The following is a 20,693-nucleotide window of genomic DNA, read 5'->3' on the forward strand; positions in this document are numbered from 1 at the left end:
CTTTCGTTTTCTGCTGAAACAAAACACATGGGGGGGTGTTTTAAATGGGATATCTCTAAATGTGGATGAAAAATAATAAGCATAGAAATATTCAAGGGGTGGATTTCTCCTGCTCTTCACCTAATTCATCTCCAAGGTGATAGTAACCAACACACAAACTTTAGTCAACAAATGCTACATCTAAACTGGGGTAGACATTATAACTGAAGAATGTTCATATTTTAAATAGGGAAGAAGTAATTAACATCTGAATTGTTTTTAGAGAGATGGACATTTTGGGGGAGTTAATTTGTCGAAATTGTAACATGGTATTTCATTCTGTTGGACTCCTGGATAAACACAAGGCCAAATTCTGCATCGGCACTGACCTGAAAGAGCCATTGTCTCTGTGGAGAAGACAAATGGAGAAAGCAGCTCTGCATCCTACAAGGGCAAGGACACCTGATTTGATTATTGTAAGTAGTTGAAAAAAAAATCTCTATTTGAACTTTGGATTAAATTGTATTGTGTATTATAAATATATAGATTTAATATGTATGGTTGTGTAGCATGTTCTATTTTGTTGGGTCCGTTTTTAAATTTAGTTTGAGACCAGTAAGAATTTTCTGAAAGACTTTTTTTAAAGTCTTTATCTAGCAAACATGCGCATGTATTCGTAAGACTGCTGAAAACTATTTTCAACATAAAAATAACAGCAAGATGCATTTCAGTATCTCTGAATCAACACGTGTAGAATGATTTCTAAAAGACGCTTCACTTTATTTCTTTAAAAGCGTTTCCAACATTCAGCTTTGCCGAATGAAATAGTCATTAATTTTATAAATGATAATTTCTATAAAAGTGTATTTTTATTTTAATAGCAATGTAAATTAGAATATAGTAGAAGTAGTATTTTGATGTAAAATAAAAGACAGCAGAGGAATGGTTAACAGTGCATTGGTAGCAGTGCGATATGGCTTTATATCGGCACTGGTCGGAGGCGTGCATGCCAGTGTCCCACTAGTGACGATATAAAGCCATCGCATTGTTGCGAGTGTGATATTGCATTTATACTACTGTTCGACAGCATAATCGTGTGTATAAAAAAGAAAGTCAAGCACAGAGTCTCAAAATCCTTATGTATTAGGAACTACTTTCTTCCGCCATTCATTCACATCTGCAGCTGATGTCAGAACAGCAGAAACCGTTGCTCACAAAAGTAACTTTAGAGCTAGCATTTGAATGATTCTCTAGCTTAATATTAAAAGTGATATTGATGACAAAACAGGTGATTTTTGCATGCGTTTTAAGATAATAATACTGAACAGCATGCAATGTCATCAGTCTACAGAAATTTCCCAGTTTTTCTGTTGCAATCTGGATATCACAATAATTAACCCTGAAAAAGCCAAAGCAAACACTAATAGAAAAAAATTACCAATTTATGGTAAAAATACAGCACTACAACATTCAAGAGACAGAGCTCAACTTAGAAAGTCATTTACTTGTTTTATAATGATTTGATCAGCTGTCGTTTGAAAAACGCTGAGTTTTTCTTCTCTAAGGACTTATTATGCTGTCTCTGTCACCATCTTGTGGCGGAATGTCAACTGTCCTGCTAAATATGACAGGCTGATGGATGCCGATGTGCTGCATCCCCGAAATTATAAGTATATAAAATAGGCACTATCCTTATAAATGAACATAGTTGCAATCTAAACAACCACATTCTCGCTTAAAAAAACTCAAAAGTGCATTATTAAGTCCAACAGCTGCAATATATTTGACTAACTGTAGTGAGTTTATTGATCTGCTGTATGAGTGCTGTTATAGCAGAATATCACACACGTATCAGATTCGTGAACCAGACAGAACTGTTATACACACACACACACACACACACACACACACGCACACACACACACTCACTCACTCACTCACTCATACAGTATATATAATGAGCATTTTATCAGGCTCCTTTGCATGTAGGATGAGTAATTTCACTTGTAAGGCAAAGAATAAGTTCTTTTCGAGTTTTTTTAAATTAAAATAACTCAACATAAACGTAGAAGGCTGAGAAAATGCAAGATTTCAAAGGAAATTTCAGATGGGACTTTCAGTTTTTGTATCTGAACCCTTCACATATAAATATAGTACATTATTTTTATTTTTACTATTTTCATTTTGTAATTTACAAATCGTAAAATTAAGACTTCAAACAGAAGAAATAATCCAGTCAATTTGATTTTCTATTGGCCAGCTAAAAGAAAAGAGAAGAAGAGATGATCAGATCGAAAAGAAACAAGACAAAGCACAGGACAATGGGCCACACAACACTGCTCTAAACAAACTCACTGAAGAGGTACACAAGCACACACAAACATAAATCTCACGATCGACCAAAATGCTTTGTACTACAAAGTCTAATATTATGTTTTAGTTCCAAAAACTCAGGATCTTTTTTGAACAAAGCCTGGCAAGAAAACACACTGAGGTCAGTTTCAGAAGCCTATAGCTCTTTAAATCTGGCCCTTGTGTGAATACTGTGATTGTATGTGTGTTATTATGTATATTTCACAATGGGTAAGTGTTGTTCAGGTCTCAGAGGAGCAGTGTTTAGTCCAGCAGAGGAATGATGAGCAAAGGTATAGAGATCATGAGCAGAGACTGGCTGAGATCAGAGCTCGCAACCTTCAGCTGGAGAAGGACAGAGACGGTAAGCTTTTCCCTGATGAATGACTAATACTGGGATACAGTTTAATAATTAAAACAACAGCATATCGTAGTGTACGTGTCAAAGACTTTAAGCATCAGCTCAATCGTTTTTTACAGATTATAAAAAGAACCTAAAACAGGTTTGTGACAAAGGAAGGGTGAGTAGGCCTAAATGACGACAGAATTTTCATTTTTGGTGCACTCGCTCTTTTAGTTTAACAATAGTTTAGCCTGTATACAAAACAAAATAAATCTTGTCAGCCATATTTAGAACAAAAAACATTTTATGATGTTAAAAAATGTATCATGGTGCAGCTTCAATCTACGAATTGATTGCCATTTTATGTATAGAGTTCTTAACACTATGGTTTTACCAATATTTATTTATTTATTTTGACTTTAATAATCCCAAAGGGAAATTCACATGTCACAGCAGAACTCTTCATACTAAAGACAGATAAAATAAATTACATATATATAAAGAATAATAAAATTACATTCATACTGCACACCTTTCAAACGAGTAGACACTTGTCCATATCTAATGCTATTACAATTCAGCATAATTCATCTAGTATAACTTTGGTTATACGATCTAATCACTGTTGCTAAAAATGACTTCCTGTATCTTTTTCTGTAAAAGAACTTGCACACGCTGGGACTATATCAAACAGGGGATGATTATTGTGGTTCAACATACTGAAAAACTTGTCCATTTTTCATTGAGAATCTTTTAAAAAATGACTTATGACCACTTATTATTGTCTGTACTTTAAAAGGTATTGGTCTGAAATAAATTAATATCCTTTATCCTGAATGGCGATGAACAATTACACCATATGTTGACCATTGACATTTCACAGACATTTAAAAAAAAAATCATACACATATCTACATTTGATATGCTTTTATATGTATAAAATCATTTTAGCTCCATTAGTCAGCACTATTTGTTAGCAAAAAGCTAAATACTGGTCATACTCAAAAGGAAGCCCAAACTTTTATCTCACCTCTCTCACTATAGCACACTTCCCTTGGTGAAAAACAATATGTGAGAGATGAAGAATGTCAGGCGAAGCAATGGTGCAGTAGGTAGTGCTGTCGCCTCACAGCAAGAAGGTTGCTGGTTCAAGCCTTGGCTGGGTCAGTTGGCGTTTCTGTGTGGAGTTTGCATGTTGACATGCGGTACAGGTGAATTGGGTAGACTAAATTGTCCGTAGTGTATGAGTGTGAATGAGTGTGTATGGATGTTTCCCAAAGATGGGTTGCAGCTGGAAGGGCATCCGCTGCGTAAAACATATGCTGGATAAGTTGGCGGTTCATTCTGCTGTGGTGACCCCAGATTAATAAAGGGACTAAGCCGAAAAGAAAATGAATGAAGTATGTCTGAATTCAAAAAGCAGCCAAAAATTACCATGATGATAACATAGTGAATGTTGGACATCTAGATTATGTAGTACATTCATACTGCAGACATTCATACTATATTTTAGTTTCACGTGAGTATGTAATTTTGGCCACAGCCACTGTTTGTACTTAACAACTGCAAACTCATGCTGCGATTGGTTGAATTTTTAAGTGAATTAACACGTTTGATTACTCTTGTACTATGATTTAGATTATATTTATGTGTTTATTACAGAAATCGAACAGCGTCTGGCCGAGCTTGCTGGTCGGGGGAAGACAGCTCATTTTGAGGAAGTGCTGCATGAGCTGAGATATCAGGAACAGAGGAACGAAGAGGCGCTGAATCAGCTCAGCTCTCATATCAACACAATCAAGGGGTAGGAGAGAGTGGAGGGAAAGTGGGTGTTTACAGAGAAGAGAATCAATGACTTTATGTGTGTTTACACTGTGCTGATGTTGTAGACCTGCTCCAAGTGATGTCCCGTCTAACCCACCAGAGGAAAAGAAGACACAGCATGTTACATTTGACTTGATGTCCTCTGTGGATGGGCCACTTTCTGCTCAGATAAGGTACAATAGTACAAAAAGGTACTTTTATTTAACCCTTTAATGGCAGAGGAACAATATTTGGTAACTTTATTGACATTGATTGAGAGTATATATACAATTGAAGTCAAAATTATTAGCCAAATTTTAATTGTTTTAAAAATATTTCCTATGTGTTGTTTAACATTTTAAAATGTAATAGTTTTAATAACTAATTTATTTTGTCCTTGTCATGGTGACAGTCCATACTATTTTATTTTACAATATACTATTATTCAGCTTGAAGTAAAATTTAAAGGCTCAACTATATTAATATGTTCAGTTGGTTAGGATAATTAGGCAAGTAGATGTCTGTAGATAATCAATATCTCTCTCTCTCTCTCTCTCTCTCTCTCTCTCTCTCTCTCTCTCTCTCTCTCTCTCTCTCTCTCTCTCTCTCTCTCTTCTCTCTCTCTCTCTCTCTCTCCTCTCTCTCTCTCTCTCTCTCTCTCTCTCTCTCTCTCTCTCTCTCTCTCTCTCTCTATATATATATATATATATTATATTCAAGGGTGTAGATTAGCTCTTGACATTGGTAGGGACATACATCCCTAGAGCGCATACATTGAACAGCAAAAATTCAGTTTCGCGCTTTCAAAAACATGAATAAAGTGCTTAATAATATAAAATAAACACTTAATAATACAAATAACAATCACGTCCCATACTGAAAAAGTCAATTTACATGATTTCAAGGCAGTCGGGCTTTGAGGAGGTATGAATGTAGAGAAATTTATAGAGGTGTGTGACGCAATTTAACTGTTTTATCTCGATTATTGTTTTTTATAATCATGGAGGGCAAAATCAAAACCGAATTTTGATTAATTGCACAGTCTTGGCTAATAGTATTATGGTGAACTCATAGCGAACTTGACTTTGTGCATGTGTAGGTTACTAAGGGTTGACGGAGGACTATTTTATTTTGAAGACGATTAAATTATTGGTGGGGACACATCCCCTCCGTCCATGCCAATTCTACGCCCTTGTATATATATATTTGTTAAGGGGGCTGCTAATATTGACCTTAAAATTGAATATTTCAATAAATGCCCTAAAAAGAGTTAAGCCAAATTTAAGGACAATGTGATCACTTTGAAGATATACTGTATAAGTCCTGACAGCAGTTGGCTAATTAGGAACTCATTAATTCATTCATTTTCTTTTCGGCTTAGTCTCTTTATTAATCAGGGATCACCTACAGCCGAATGAACCGCCAACTTATCCATCATATGTTTTTTGCAGCAGATGCCCTTCCAGCTGCAAGCCAACACTGGGAAACACCCATACACTCTTGCATTCACACACATAAGCTACAGCTGCTTGCTGTGTTTAGCATAGATATTAATGCATCTGCACTCTATGCTTGAAACACTGGTTTGAAACCTGCTTGGGGCAGGACAAGGAAAACTGGATAACTTAAATTGGTGTGGTGACCAGCGACCTATATGGTTCTGGGACCTTTAAGACCTCTCTTGGCATCAAGAAGTACACTACTGACTGATTCTGATTCCCACTGCATGCAACATTTATCATTCCTTTATCCATCTTCCACTCTATTTTCCTAGTAGAAGTGGTTCAATTGGTGCCGTGACCCGGATGTGAGATTAAGTGTAATGTAGGCCAGCCTCTAAAACTTATACAGGTAAACCTCACTCCGCTGGCCCCAAAGAGCACATTAGCACCTGATGTTAGATCTTGCAGTCTTTATACATCATTGTTTGTGCACTTCCCTCATACATAAAGTCGAATGTGTATCCATCCAGTAGTGGAACCAGAGGGATCACACTTCCAATCACACAGTTTTCACTGGCAGTCATTTATTGATAACTTAGCAACCATCCTGAACACTCTAGCACTGTGGCTTGTTTCTTTTTCTACCAGAGCTTTGCGCCTGGCATATATGCAGTCTGGTGGTTCTGATCCAGAGGTCTTGGCTCACATGCATGACCTTCAAACAGAGGCTCTTACACTGGAGCGGACAAGACTTAGGTCTGATGGCAAGACAAAAGCAAGAAGTGAGTAGTACAGACATGACTACAAATATTTTTAGGCACTTAAAGTGTCTGTTAAAAAGCATTTAATGTGACAAACATTTACATTGCTACAAAAATCTCCTAATTTCAATTGTTCTTTCGATCTTTATTTTATCAATGGTCTATTTATACATTATTCATAGCATTTTCAAAGACAGTCATAAGTTTTTAAGACATTCATGGTTGCTTGAGGAATTTAGTGCAAGTGAAAATAAGCAGGTTGGTCTGTAATTGTGGGGATGATAACTACATTTTCACACCTAAACTAAATGCTAAAATAACCAATTGTGATTGGTTGCTTCATATGCTGGTCAGATGGCTCTTTTCATGGTTCTTGGCTGGTGAAGTCCAAATCTTCTGCCATTATTCTGAAAGTTTGACAATTTGACACTACTCTACTGGAGACTGTCCACATAGTCTTTAATAATATTCTACTTTAATTGATAAAAATGTGGTTTAATTGTCTATGAACGCACAGTTAAGTGTCTACATATTCTTTGTTCCTGTAATCATCAGGGATGAAGTCCCCTCAGAGATCGTTGGACCCTGATATTCTTGCTGTAGAGCAGGAAAACCAAAGGCTGGAGGAGGAAATCTTCAAAATCCAGCTGGCCAGGGAGAGGCATAAAGGAGAGCCTGGTAAATCTGTTCTGACATACTGAACATGACATTATAAACTTTAAAATAATGTTTAATTTTTGATAGAAAAGATGTTATTGTATTCTGTCTAGTTTGCATTCAACTGCTTGATGATGCAAATATCTAATCAGCCAATGAAACGGCAACAACATAATGCATTTAAACATGTAGATATGGTCAAGAGGAGATGGTCAAACCGAGCATCAGATTAGGTAGGAATGTTATTTAAATGACTTTGAATGTGGCATGGTTGACATGCTGATCTGAGTATTTAAAAAACGGCTGATCTACTGAGTTTCTCAAGCACAATCATCGCTCCTGAATAGTCAGAAAAAAAGAAAATATCAAGTTTGTTTTTTGGTGAAAAAGGTCAGAGGAGAATGGCCAGACTGGTCAATGGTGATAGAAAGGTAACTTAAATTTAATAACCACTTGTTAAAACCATTTTTTATTTATAAAGCATAATAAAACAAGGTGACGCAGTGGCACAGTAGGTAGTCACCTCACAGCAAGAAGGTCACTGGTTCGAGCCTTGGCTGGGTCAGTTGGCGTTTCTGTTCGGAGTTTGCATGTTCTCCCTGCGTTCGCATGGGTTTCCTCCGGGTGCTCTGGTTTCCCCCATAGTCCAAAAACATGCGGTTCAGGTGAATTGGGTAGGCTAAATTGTCCGTAGTGTATGAGTGTGAATGAGTGTGTATGGATGTTTCCCAGAGATGGGTTGCAGCTGGAAGGGCATCCGCTGTGTAAAACATATGCTGGATAAGTTGGCAGTTCATTCCGCTGTGGCGACCCTGGATTAATAAAGGGACTAAGTCAAAAAGAAAATGAATGAATAAAACAACAGTTGTTGACCATTGTGCTGTACAAATCTAAAAGCAAATTATAAATAGACAGATAAAACAGCACAGATTACATCCAACATACCACACAGCATCAATGATAAATAACAAGACACCAGATAGGTACAATAGGATCAATTTTCTCCCAATTTAAAAGCTCTTTCTAGGAGGTGTAGTTTAAGTTTCCCTCTGAACAAAGATTCATTGGAGATTGTGCTAATGGACATAGCTAGCACATTACACATTTAAGGACGTACTACAGACAAAGCTCAATCTCCTTCTTTCTTTAATTTGGATCTGGGAACTACTAGCATTTTCTGTTTCGAAGACCTAATCTTAACAGTAATAAGATTAGAGAGATAAGTCAGAACCTGGCCATTTAATACCTTAAAACATACATTGAAATTTGAAACTCAATTCTAAACCATATCGTCAACTAATTTAGCATGATCTGCAGAAGAGTTTGTTGTTGTACCTTGAATCTGATCAAAAAAGCATACACTGGTGCCACTCCTGTCAGCTAAGAACAAGAAACTGAGATTACAGTTCACTTATACTAGACTCAATATAAATGAACAGTAAAAGTTGGAAAAAGGTTGCCCGATGAGTCTCAATTTCAGTTGCGGCATTTGGATGGCACGGTCAGAATTTGTCATAAAAACATGAAAACATTGGGATGGTAAGGGGGATAATTTGATGGCACACTTTGAGCTCCCCCCCAATTAAGCTTCAATTAAACACACTGTTGCTGATCATGTCCTTAACCGTATGACCACACACAGTGTATTCCTCATGTGTTGGCCAGTTTCACCAGGATAATCCACCCTGTCATAAAGCTCACATAATGTCAAATTGGTTTGTTGAACATGGCAAAGAGTTCAAACTCTAAACTCAAATGACCTTCATAGACCAATAGAGCACCTTTAGGATGAGATGAAAGGGGGATGCGTGACTGGCAGCAACATGATAATATCACCCGCTGATGACCTACCCACACCTGCAGTTCTCCATGATGGACGTCCCGTGTTCACTTAGACTGCAGCTCTGCACAGGAAGTTTGGCCATAGGAGAAATGGTCGTGCCCAACAGAGCCTAGTTTCTCTCGAGGTTTTTTCCTTCACTTTCGTCTTTGGTGAAGTTTTGTTCCTCGCCACTGTTGCCACTGCTTTGCTTGGGGCCTTCTTGAACTGTGCATCGATGGATTTGCTCTTCAGTGTTTGGAGCAGTGAAATTTAAACCACCCTGAACTGAACTTTGATTCTGAAAACTGGACTGACAGTTTCAATTTACTAGAACTTCTTTGTTAAGCTGCTATGACACAATCTACATTGTAAAAGCACTATAGAAATAAAGATGAATTGAATATAGACCATCACTGAGGAATGTTTACAACACCTTGCTGAATCTACGCCACAAAGAATAAGGCAATTCTAATGTGCTAGCAGGGAATACAAAATAAAGCTTTCACTTAGAGCTCATCTGTATATTACTTGAATATTTGAATAACTTTTCAATATTTTAATATATTACTTGAATATTTGATGTCACATTTTAAGGATTAGGGCTCATTGATATCCAGAAGGATCACATCCATCAAATGGCAAGCCTCCAGGCTGAGATTGCATTTCTAAGTAGAGAAATAGAGCAGGACCGAGAGAGAAGACCACACCATCGTCAATCTCCTCTGCCGGTTTTTCCAGAATCATCCATGGCCTTAACTCATCCTGCTCTGGTACTGGTTGGCTGGTTTTCTTCAGTTACTTAATGCTAATGTAATGTTGAACAGAAGTAATATTTAAGTGATTTTAAACCATTTTTGAATCTTTTCAGCTGAACTCCGAATGACGAACGCTTTTAGCTTAGCTTAGCATAAATTAGTGAATCAGATTAGACCAGTAGAGTCTTGCTCAAAAATAACCAAGTTTAATAACCAAGAGTTTTGATATTTCTTTCATTTAAACCTTTGACTTTTGTAGTTACAGTTGTAGTGTACTTTCGATATGGCAAGGAACTATACACTGTCTAGGAACTATATGCCCTCCATAATATCATTGTGGCTGCTGCAGCCATGTACAGCAGCAAAATTTCTTGATTTTTACGTTAAAATAAGAGTGTCAATGGTCTTACCCAGTGCTCAATTTGTACATTGTGAGGTCCCAGAACAGATTGCCCCCCCCTCCCCTCCCCCCTCATTTTTAAACACGATCACCCCCACCCCCCCACTATTGGCTTTGATACGCAATCACACAGCCCCCCCTCCTCCCTCTTTACTTTTATCCGGGATAACTTGTCAGAGGGCCCATGGAAGCCAGCGGCACCCCTGGTGGTAACGTGGTGTCTCGGGCGAAACTCAAGAGGGTTGGGGAATCGCACAGGAAAGTGAAGAGTGGGGGGTGGGTGTGGCGGTGCGTATGAGGTGGAGGATTGGTAAAATGAGGTGTCGGTGTTGTGCTGGGAGGCGCACCCCTGCTGTAAAATGCTCCCTCTCTGAAATGTGCATCTATTAACAGAAACTTATGAAAAAAAATAATAATAATAAATATATATATATATATATATATATATATATATATATATATATATATATATATATATATATATATAAAATAGAGTTATTATTGAGAGTGACTGAGGTGAGTTTCATGAATGGAACAGATATATACAGATATTAGATACAGATATATAGATATATACAGATATTCCCTTACAGATATATACAGTTGCAATCAGAATTATTAGCCCCTTTGTTTATTTTTTCCCCCTGATTTCTGTTTAACATAATATTTAATAACTCATTTCTAATAACTGATTTCTTTTATCTTTGCCATGATGACAGTAAATAATATTTGACTAGATATTTTTCAAGACACTTCTATACAGATTAAAGTGACATTTAAAGGCTTAACTAGGTTAATTAGGCAGGTTATGGTAATTAGGCAAGTTATTGTATAACAATGGTTTGTTCTGTAGACTATCGGGAAAAATACAGACTTTAAATACCGATGAGATTAAATAAATTGTTTAATGTGTGGTTTAGTTTAAAACAGTAACAACAATTTTATGTTCCATGTAACCTAAATGTCTGTTTAAAACCCACAGAAAAGCCTAATTTTAGGCTACACTATTGTCAATTTTATTATTTTATATTTATTTGTAAACCTACTGTTTTAAAATGAGTTTCATTACTTGTTCTTGCTTTACCATCAAAATAATAATCATTTTACATTTTAATCAACTATGGCCTTTGATTTTTTATTATTTTATTTCATATGACTGAGAATGCTGTGAAAGTCTATGAGGGGATGCATTTTATGGCAGGGTGCGTTTCTCAGCACAACACCGGATCAGATTTCAGAGTGGCAGAATCCGGATCCGGCTTGTTCCGCCACAAATTAAGCCCTGGTCTTACCTGATTCAATAATTTATGCTAAGCTAAGCTATGCAATGCACTTGCCAGACAAAAAGATCAGCTGAATGGATTCAAAAATAGTAAAACTGTTTAACTGTAGGGGACTAGTAAAATGAGCCTATTTCCAAAAAAGAATTTACAAAATCAGATCCTTATAGTCCTAACTATTTTACTTGTTTTATCTCTAATCAATAAATGGGTAATGTGTCTTTTATTATAACTTTTAAACAACTTAATGGCTCCTTATTGAATAAAAATATAGATCGATATATATACGATAATATATTATGAGTTTTATATAATAAAATGATTAAAACACCAGACCATTGAATGATAATGTAAACATTTTGTTCTACCAATATTGCAGGATCAGAGTTCCTTTGTTGCTGATTCAATTGAAGCACTTGGTCCTGCTCAATATGATCCAGCGTAAGAATTACCCTCCCCCAAATTAATACATGCACATTTCATGCTAATTTGATTCAAATACTTCTCTTGTCTGAATGTGTGTGTACAGGGCTGGCTTTGCAATCTTCTATGACATAATTATAGGTATTGAAGCTACTTTGAGATCAGTGCGCTTGTTGGCAGGGTTATATTGTAATGGGCAGCCATTGGGACCGACCACCACAATGCCACCTGTGCAGTGCCAGCCTGCAGGGTCATTATTCTCCGCCAAGAGTCCTGGAAACTATGCCATACTTGCTGCTAAACAACCTGTGCCAAGGTAGATTGGTTTAGACTTGGGCATAGACATCTCAAACTGGTATATGTTCTTAAATGTGTTTTATTTCAGTGTACAACCGTCTCCAGATCTCTCTTTGGTCATGGAGATACAGACTTTTGGAAGTCTGGACTTTTACAAGCATCAAATTGAAGGCTTTGCAACTTTTGGCTGGGCTAAACTTGAACTCTTTGACCAGCACAACCAGGTTCACAGTGGTTTCTGGAGGCTTCCATTTCATTCTCTTCCAGTTCAAGCAGCCCTAACTTCACGTCAACTGAACTCTATGCCTCAAGTATGTTAACCAAATACTTAGCACTTAAGGGTCATTTAACATGCATTTCTCCTCTTATATACGTACTTATATACGTACTTATATATATGGCCTAAACATATACATATAAATAGTCTTGTCGCTATTGCCAATAGCCGGTGACTTAAGGGTTGAGGGGGAAGGGAAAAAAATTATATATATATATATATATATATATATATATATATATATATATATATATATAAGTTCAGATGCAAAACCCTCTAAATCCCTCAGACCTCTTTTCTTGTAAATGAGCGTTTTCTATCAGGCTCCTCTGATTAGGTTCAGAAGTTTCATATTATTTGTAATGTAAAGGTTATTAGCTGGTAAATAAAATAACTTTTGTTTTTTTCAAAAATGTCACTTTAGATAATTCTTTGGTTTTTAACAAAGGAGATTTTCTTTTGCATCAAAACCAGCTAAATCCACTTCTGCTTTTTTTCCAAAACACTCTAAATCCACATATTGGGATAAGACATTGTAATTAGTGGAAAAATTACTAAAGATGCATTTAGAAATTGTTTTACCAAACATAAAACACATTACACAAACCACCTTAAATATATAAATCTGTCAAGTAAGTGGCAGTTGATTCCACTGTGATAAACCAGGGACAAAGCAGAAGGAAAAAGGAATGAATGAAATCGGTCAAGCAACTGCATTTATAAAATCTTAATCTGTTGTCATTTCTGACATTTGAAATTTAGGTTTAATGTAAATAGAGCAATGAAAATATTGTAAACTAAGCTTGGAAGATTCAAATAATGTATTGTAAAACATTATGAAACGTCAATATCTGTGCATTGCCCATTAATATAAATAGCTGATCATACAGGTCATTTGAAGTAATACAAATAATGTAAAGTTTTATACATTATATTTATCTTTTTAAAAATAGCTTAAATTAGCAAATAAAACACAAGGTAGGCCTACTGGGTAAGGGGGATGTCTCTCAAGACATTTTTAAAACCGGTCATTCATTCATTCTCACCACACTTAAGGTCTCGGTCCCTCGTTTATCCTCGTAGCATCCATCTGGAATAAAAGAACGGCACCTTAACTGTCTTTCGTTAAAACGCAGTTGTCGTTTAATGTACAGTAAATCGGACTCATTCAAAATAGCGTCACTGCGCAAAAACGTTATGAATGCATGTTACACTTCTGTCCATGGTTTTCTTTTCCTTATAAAGCAGAGTTTTGAAGTACGGGACGTTTTCATTTACCATTCACTGACAGTCGAACAGGCTCATACAGTTCATCAAACTCGGTCTTAAATCAAAATCGGAAGCACAGTACCCTTAAAAGCGGCGTATCAGCGCGCTACTACTGTACATTCAAAACATGATTTGAGCCTTCTGATTGGTTCATGGGATATAGCGCGGCTTTTGCTGTCAAAAGGCAAGAGGTGTTTACAAACCAACGTGTGTGCATTAGATAGATAAAAAAAAATAATAATAATTTACTGGTCACAAAACAGGTTTCCAAAATGAATAAAGTAGTGTGTTCCTTTCTTAGCTGGGCAAGATGGAAGTCTGTCTTCGAGTAGTAAATGGGTGTGATGGGGATGTTCAGACCCTTGCAGAGATGGACCCAAACATCATAAACCAAGACAAGTACTTAAAAGGTATGCTGAGTAATTCTCTACATTGATTGGTCAAATTTAAAAAGTTGACAAAAGGCTTCAAATGTCTTGTTTAGGTGGTCACAAAAGCAACCCAGGTACCACATGACACCCAACAATCAAGTTCATGATCTTCATCGATGCCGCAGATCAGTCATGTTAAGTCCAGTTAGATTTGTTTAAATCTGAGCTTATGAATAAAATGCTTCGGTCACTTTTATGGTGTCTGTTTTGGCATCCATTGATAGGGGAATACTGCATTCTTTGTAGAAGTTGATTTGACAAAAAAAAAAAAAAAAAAAAAAAAAAAAAAAAAAAAAAAAAAAAAAAAACTTACACTTCAATAATTAAATGGAAACATTGAATCACATTTGCAAATTTCCTTTAATGAAAGTTTACTACAAGTATACAAAAATCGAACAAAGAAATCTGGTTATTTACAAAACAGAGACAAGTTGTTCATGGAGTAAACGAGGCAGGCATGCTCTGCTGGTTGGAAGGTAAGGAGTCAAATCAGAAGATGCCCATCACGCGGAGGTCTCCACAGAAGAGTTGGCTGGCTGCAAGAGAAACTAATATTAACAAGCAGAACTCAGAATGGCAGCTTGGGTAAAAAATGCTGACAAACAAAATTCAGCCAAATCCATTAGCTCAGTTAATATGAATCAACCAGAGAGGAACTAAATATCTCAGGACCCTGCTAGGAGTGTACTAGTAAAAATCTGAATATTCCCTGGACCAGAGTTCAACCCTTCTAGTATGGTTGAAGCAATATTTTATATACACATCGTAAACGTCAAAAGTTTAAAGTAAATGGAAAGTGTATTTAAAATTAGCAGACTTGAGAACTTTATGCAACAATGCATCTTGGCCACGGTGCCATTAAACGGTCCTTACGGTCGAGCCCCCTGACCCTATTAGAGAAACAGTAAGCCTATCAACTCGCCTCCTGTTCCATTTTCTCCTGGACTCCATTGCCGTTGTGGGCGGAGTCGTCGCTGCCATTAACTGAGGTGTCCTGTTTAGTCTTTTTAGCATCACTGTCCTTTTTTGGACTCTCCTCGTCTGGTTTCCTCTGTGCAGGAACAAAGCAGGACAGAACACCACTTAAATTTGTGCTAAACACCTATTCTCTACTCAAGCACATGGACACCAACTACACCACGACTACAATACACCAAGCCACGATAATAAGCGGTCACCACAGAAGCTCCAAGCAACACCAAATCTCATCTAGCAAATTCAGCTGAACTAAAACATGCATAATTGACCTCAGCAGAGGCAAAGCAGAGGTCCTTTTATGATACTATACACTCCTGCTGCATGTAATAGAAAACATGCTAGTCTCCCCCCCCATCAGAATTTAAAATGGATACAAACCTTCTTGCGGACAAGGTGAGAAATATCAGATGCAGATTTTGAGGAAGAGGCACCATCAGCTGGTCTCACAGAAATCTTGGTAGGGGGTATGAAGAGGAGATTTAATACTTGAAGCAAACTTTGGCAAGGGTCACTTTAATTACAACATTAACGCACCTGACTAGCAGTAGATGAAGACGGGCCACCATTCTCAGCAGGGAATGCAGATGATGTGGATGCTCCTGCCTGTAAAACAAACAATTCTAAACGCCAAACATTCCTACCAGGTGCCAAACCATACACTACAACAGGATTCAGGAAGCTGGGAACATTACCAGGTCATGTAACATACAAGCTAATATTGGACCTCACAAACTGAACAAAGGATAAGATGCATTAGGGGAATAAAGCGAATGAAGCAGCTCACTAGAGTCTGATGGATGGCCTCTGAAGCTGCAGCAGCAGTCCTCTGGCTCTCCTTGGCATCTTCAATCTTCTCTTTAATTTCTGGCAGCAACTGTTTCAACTCCTCAAACTCGCCCTTCTCTTCCTTTGCTGCCTCTTCACCTTCGGCCTTGTCAATCACCTCCTGAAGCATAGCTGGAAAAGGATAGAGATGGATGCACAAAAAAAGTATGTAATGTTTGCACTAATCTTTAGTTAGAAAAAATAAATAAAATATATATTTTTAAAAAAGCCCTTACCAAGACGGCTCTCGATGACTTTGATGGAGTTGGAGAAGTGCTCTATGGCTTGGTTGTATTGTGTGGTGTAACTGTAAGTGGTGCCCAACTGGTAATGAGTCTCAGCCAAAAGACGACTATGAGAAGGAAGGTGCTTGAGCTGCAGGGTTAAACACTCATTGAAGTCGTCCAGAGCCTGACTGTAGTTTCCTACATAATCAAAATGGACATGTTAAAATGGGGGAGGAGAGAGAGAAGAAAAATGAATAAATTCTTAACATACACACCTGATTCAGCTCCAACTTCTCCAAGTTTCAGGTAAATCTGTGCTGCCATCAACTGATCTTCTTTATCATCTTTTCTATATTGGGGAAGAAACAATTTACAAAAAGGTTTGAGACGAGAAGGAAAAAATATAAAATAAACCCCATACCTTTTATAAATAACTTTTGCAACTTCGAGCATCTCCCAGGCCAACTGCAGGTTTCCAACTTCATCCTCCTCACTCTCCTAAAAAGCCAAACCACCCAGTATTTATATTTAAAAAAAAAAAAACAAAGGGGCAAGAGGGAGAATGTATAAAAGGATTACAGACCTTATCCTTGGCATCACCCTCTGCATCATCATCCTCCTCATCGTCGTCCTCATCCTCACCATCGTCATCACCTTAAAAAAAATAAAATCGTGAACTCCAACAATGACCTTTTGAAAACTCACCATGGACACCGTCAGTGACACTGCAAGCATACAAACTAAATATTCTGTGGCACCACCAGAATTTAGACGTAGATTCACCAAGTGAAGGTTAGCAAATTCACCAAAACGCTTAAGTCTTGTGCTCCCCAGAGTCCACAAAGCCAAAACTACCTCCATCTTCCTCCATGGGCTCTTCAGTATCCTCACTTCCATTTTTCCCTTCAACATTTTCATCTTCAGCCTTTTCAGTAACTCCGTTTGATACAGTGACTTTATTTGCAGAAGCGCCTTCATCCTCACCCTTTGATTTCTCATCTGCATCAACTGGTTTCGCCTCATCTTCAGCTGGCCTCTTATTCTCTACAGGTTTTGCCTCGTCTTCTGCCCCTTTTGCCTCATCTTCAGCTTGCTTCTCTTCAGGTTTTGCCTCGTCTTCAGCTGGTTTCTCATTTTCTGCAGGTTTTGCCTCATCTGCAGCCATCTTCTCCAGATTCTTTGTGGGTTGTGACTCATCTACAGCCATTTGCTCCTTATTCTCTGCAGGTTTTGCCTCATCTTCAGCTGGTTTCACACTCTCTGCAGGTTTCACCTCATTTTCGACTGGTTTCTCATTTTCAGGAGGTTTTGCCTCATCTTCAATTGGTTTCTCTGTTTCAGCTGACGCAGTATCTGCTTCCTTTGGTGCTTCATCTACCTTCACCTGCTTCTTAACTTCATCTTGGTTGTTCTGCTTGCCTTCACCACATTCCTCTTTTTCTACCTCTGACTGAGTTTTGTCCTCTGACATGGCATCATAAACCTGTGCTCGAAGTTCATCCCTGGTTTTCTCTGAATCATCATACAAACAAAGGGAAATTGCCATGTTACAGCTAAAGTCCCTCTTAGAAATGTAAAAAAAAAAAAAAAAAAAGTTGTGATCACATCAAACTGACTTGAGCAATGCCTTAGAAAATGTGGTGGTTCTTTCAAAACCTCGCCTTTTGCAAATACAAAAATGTCAAGAATTGCCCATGTATGAGATCAGCAAAATTAACAATCCTAAAAATTTAACAAACCATCCAAGTTGTCAGCACTTTCAATCTTCGAGTCATCCTGTTTCTCACCCTCCTCAGAGGATTCTTCTGGGACTCCTTCTAAAGCATTACCAAGCACTGTATTCTCCATCCTAGAAAATTAAAAAGCAAAAATGTTAGCCAATGGTAAAATGCCAAAAACAGAATTAATCAAACCTTTATATACCTGGCAAGCTCCAGAAGGGCCTTCCCACAAAAGAAAAAAGCTTCACCACATTCGTCAGCAGTGTCTCCATACTTCTCAGCTCTAAAATAAAAAAAATAAATAAATAAATACATACAATAGTCATGGTCCTTGATTCTTCTCATTAACTAGAAGGATACACCGGAATTCTTATACAGGTATTACTGCACCATTGCATTTTCAGTACGAAGGTCCCACCCTTTATGCATTTCAGCAAGATTGCATATATGAAGTACACAATTAACACCATGCACTTGCCCATCAAAGAAAGCATTGTAATGCAGGAGAAGGAACATGTGCACTTGTTCATAGTTCTGTGCATAGAACAAATTTAAATTACGTTCCAGGTGTGGTATTGGTTGTTTAAGATGCATAGTTTAAAATTATGCTTCTAGGTTTAAACCAAAAGTACTCCAATAATAATAACAGAAGTGTGAGGAAAGCCAATTCTACTAAAAAAAAAAAAAAAAAAAAAAAAAAAAAAGCCAAGATTATTATTTTTAATTTTTTTTTTAAATGTACTGTTATTCATAGTTTAAACAAACACCACCCCTTAGTGATACCAAGGTTACACCTCTGTACTGTAAACGGAGGCATTAGCAGCTCATGGGTTTACATTTACACCATCTATACCTAACCTAGTAGTAAAATGCATCATCTGCTTTCTACTCACAGCATGGCACAAGCCTCCTGGAACACACTGACTGCAGACACAACATCACCCATCACTAAGTGCCGATTTCCAGTGCCAATCAGCTTCTTTGCTTCCTCAGCGACGTCAACAGAGCTGAGGAAAAATAATTATATTTATTTGTTATTTATACACACAAAAATGGTCATTTACATAATCCATTCCGTTCAAATCGACTAAGGAGGTTTTTCCTCCTTGTCAAAATAAAATTGAAAACTAGTAGTCATTGACATCCATGGTATATATCCATTCTACAAAACGCAAGTCAATGGTTGAAAGTTTAAAATATCATTTAGAATATAAAACAAAACACGTAAATAAAATGCAAACCCATTGAGGGTAAACGTTTCGGGTGAAGTGTGCCTTTAATCTGCATTTTATAGAATTTAATTTGTGTGAAGATTAAAGTGCAGTGACCTCACCTGTCTCCAGTGCTTGAGGAGCAAGGTTTCTCTTCCATACTGAAACGACAAAACACAACAGAAACACCGTTATAAAATATCAGGTTGCTGGTTCGTCTAAAAACACTTACCGAATTAAGTTAGCACTAAACTTATCAAAAAAGTTCACGTAAATATATAGTTAACGCTGAGCTACCACTGGATAGAGTGCCAATACCCCGCTGCAAACAATAATAATCAGCATATAATGCAAACATAATATCTTAAGTGTGTCGTTTTTGGTGTTACCGCCACCTTTTAAACTGGACTCTGGCACCGTGTGCAGCCATTTCAACGCAGCGCCAAGCACACTGACGGGCCATTCATGACGGTGCGTCAACCGAGCGGGAATTTCCTCATTAAGTACATATAAACAAGCGAACCATTCGTATTAAACCTTCTCCCGCCAAACCAAGGCAGCCAAACACACAACACGGCAGCGGGGATCAACGGTGATGCCATCCCGTCGCGTGCGACAGGGTCCGGGCGCGTAAGAAAAGCGAATCGACGCACGAGCGAGAGACATTTTTTCCTGACAAGGACGCCGTTGCTGCAGCTTTGTTATCAAACGAAAGCAGTCAAAATCTCTCACGCAGACTTCCTTTAACTTAACTTATAAGGTTACTTTACAGGCTCGGAAGCACGCTTAACTTGAAAACAGGCAATTTACCTTTCGGCGGTTGAAGTAGCTCCGGTTTCTTCGGGCATTTTAACGCGTTAAATAAACTAAGCTGAACTGTACTGTTGGATGATGCGTGTGTCTGTGGCGGGTTTGTGAAGCTGCTCCTGAATTAGTCTTTGTTGGCGCCTTTAAATACGGACACAAACCGTACTTCCGCTGAACTACGACCCTGTCACAAAAACGCGGGAGAATAAATTTAAAGGGCCAGTAACCGCATTACAGCCACATGCGCTGTGTCGCACTAGATTAATAAAAGTATATTTTTTTATAAAGTAAATACATTATCTGAAAAATGAATAATATAGAATTCATTTTTAAAAATTATTTTATAGTAAAGCAAGAACAGTTAATTCATAATAACGAGTAAATAAATATTTATATTGCTGCATTTGTTTAATATCATCATTGTTACACGTTATTGAAGGTGTTTTTATTGGGAAAAACATTTAATTTTATTTATTTATGAAGGGACAATGTACAACATTACGTTGTGCCAGAGTTAGCTATAAAGCTAATTTACATCTGTAGTCCCTGGACAGGAAGCTGTAACAAGTTAACAATATAATAAAAAAATAGTACAATATACACTTACAGTACAATACATACAATATATCATAG

At 37.4% G+C, this 20,693-nt stretch overlaps 2 protein-coding genes across 3 annotated transcripts; one reads left to right on the forward strand and one right to left on the reverse strand.

The window, feature by feature from the left end:
* Window positions 1–58: 58 nt before the first annotated feature.
* On the forward strand, window positions 59–14,421 carry ccdc17 (coiled-coil domain containing 17). Its single transcript, XM_056460092.1, has 14 exons — window positions 59–455; window positions 2,240–2,341; window positions 2,420–2,473; window positions 2,578–2,695; window positions 4,337–4,478; window positions 4,564–4,671; window positions 6,568–6,701; window positions 7,236–7,358; window positions 9,754–9,929; window positions 11,974–12,035; window positions 12,124–12,333; window positions 12,403–12,625; window positions 14,162–14,270; window positions 14,345–14,421. The coding sequence occupies exons 1-14, from the start codon at window positions 267–269 to the stop codon at window positions 14,374–14,376; spliced, it is 1,782 nt and encodes a 593-aa protein (XP_056316067.1). The 5' UTR covers window positions 59–266; the 3' UTR covers window positions 14,377–14,421.
* Window positions 14,422–14,632: 211 nt separating this feature from the next.
* nasp (nuclear autoantigenic sperm protein (histone-binding)) lies at window positions 14,633–20,228 on the reverse strand. 2 transcript variants are annotated; one of them, XM_056460094.1, is made up of 15 exons: window positions 20,064–20,227; window positions 19,376–19,414; window positions 18,936–19,049; window positions 18,245–18,325; window positions 18,061–18,170; window positions 17,177–17,833; window positions 16,905–16,975; window positions 16,743–16,819; window positions 16,597–16,670; window positions 16,331–16,519; window positions 16,054–16,226; window positions 15,804–15,872; window positions 15,648–15,722; window positions 15,214–15,342; window positions 14,633–14,827 (listed from the first exon to the last, which is right to left on the reverse strand). In XM_056460094.1, the coding sequence occupies exons 1-15, from the start codon at window positions 20,099–20,101 to the stop codon at window positions 14,795–14,797; spliced, it is 1,929 nt and encodes a 642-aa protein (XP_056316069.1). In that variant the 5' UTR covers window positions 20,102–20,227; the 3' UTR covers window positions 14,633–14,794. The 2 variants fall into 2 exon arrangements, with proteins under 2 accessions (XP_056316069.1, XP_056316070.1); XM_056460095.1 differs by lacking the exon at window positions 15,214–15,342 and having other exon boundaries at window positions 20,064–20,228.
* Between the last annotated feature and the right edge of the window lie 465 nt (window positions 20,229–20,693).

Source organism: Danio aesculapii, chromosome 6, assembly GCF_903798145.1.
Source record: "Danio aesculapii chromosome 6, fDanAes4.1, whole genome shotgun sequence".
NCBI classification, from domain to species: domain Eukaryota; kingdom Metazoa; phylum Chordata; class Actinopteri; order Cypriniformes; family Danionidae; genus Danio; species Danio aesculapii.

Excerpts from the sequence above, each read along its gene's own strand:
- ccdc17 (XM_056460092.1), top strand. The coding sequence starts at position 267 with ATGGACATTTTGGGGGAGTTAATTTGTCGAAATTGTAACATGGTATTT. Across the intron at positions 2,342-2,419 it reads TAAACAAACTCACTGAAGAG|TTCCAAAAACTCAGGATCTT; the intron begins GTACACAAGCAC and ends ATTATGTTTTAG. Across the intron at positions 12,036-12,123 it reads CCTGCTCAATATGATCCAGC|GGCTGGCTTTGCAATCTTCT; the intron begins GTAAGAATTACC and ends GTGTGTGTACAG.
- nasp (XM_056460094.1), bottom strand. The coding sequence starts at position 20,101 with ATGCCCGAAGAAACCGGAGCTACTTCAACCGCCGAAAG. Across the intron at positions 19,415-20,063 it reads GCTACTTCAACCGCCGAAAG|TATGGAAGAGAAACCTTGCT; the intron begins GTAAATTGCCTG and ends TTGTCGTTTCAG. Across the intron at positions 16,820-16,904 it reads AGGGTGATGCCAAGGATAAG|GAGAGTGAGGAGGATGAAGT; the intron begins GTCTGTAATCCT and ends TTGGCTTTTTAG.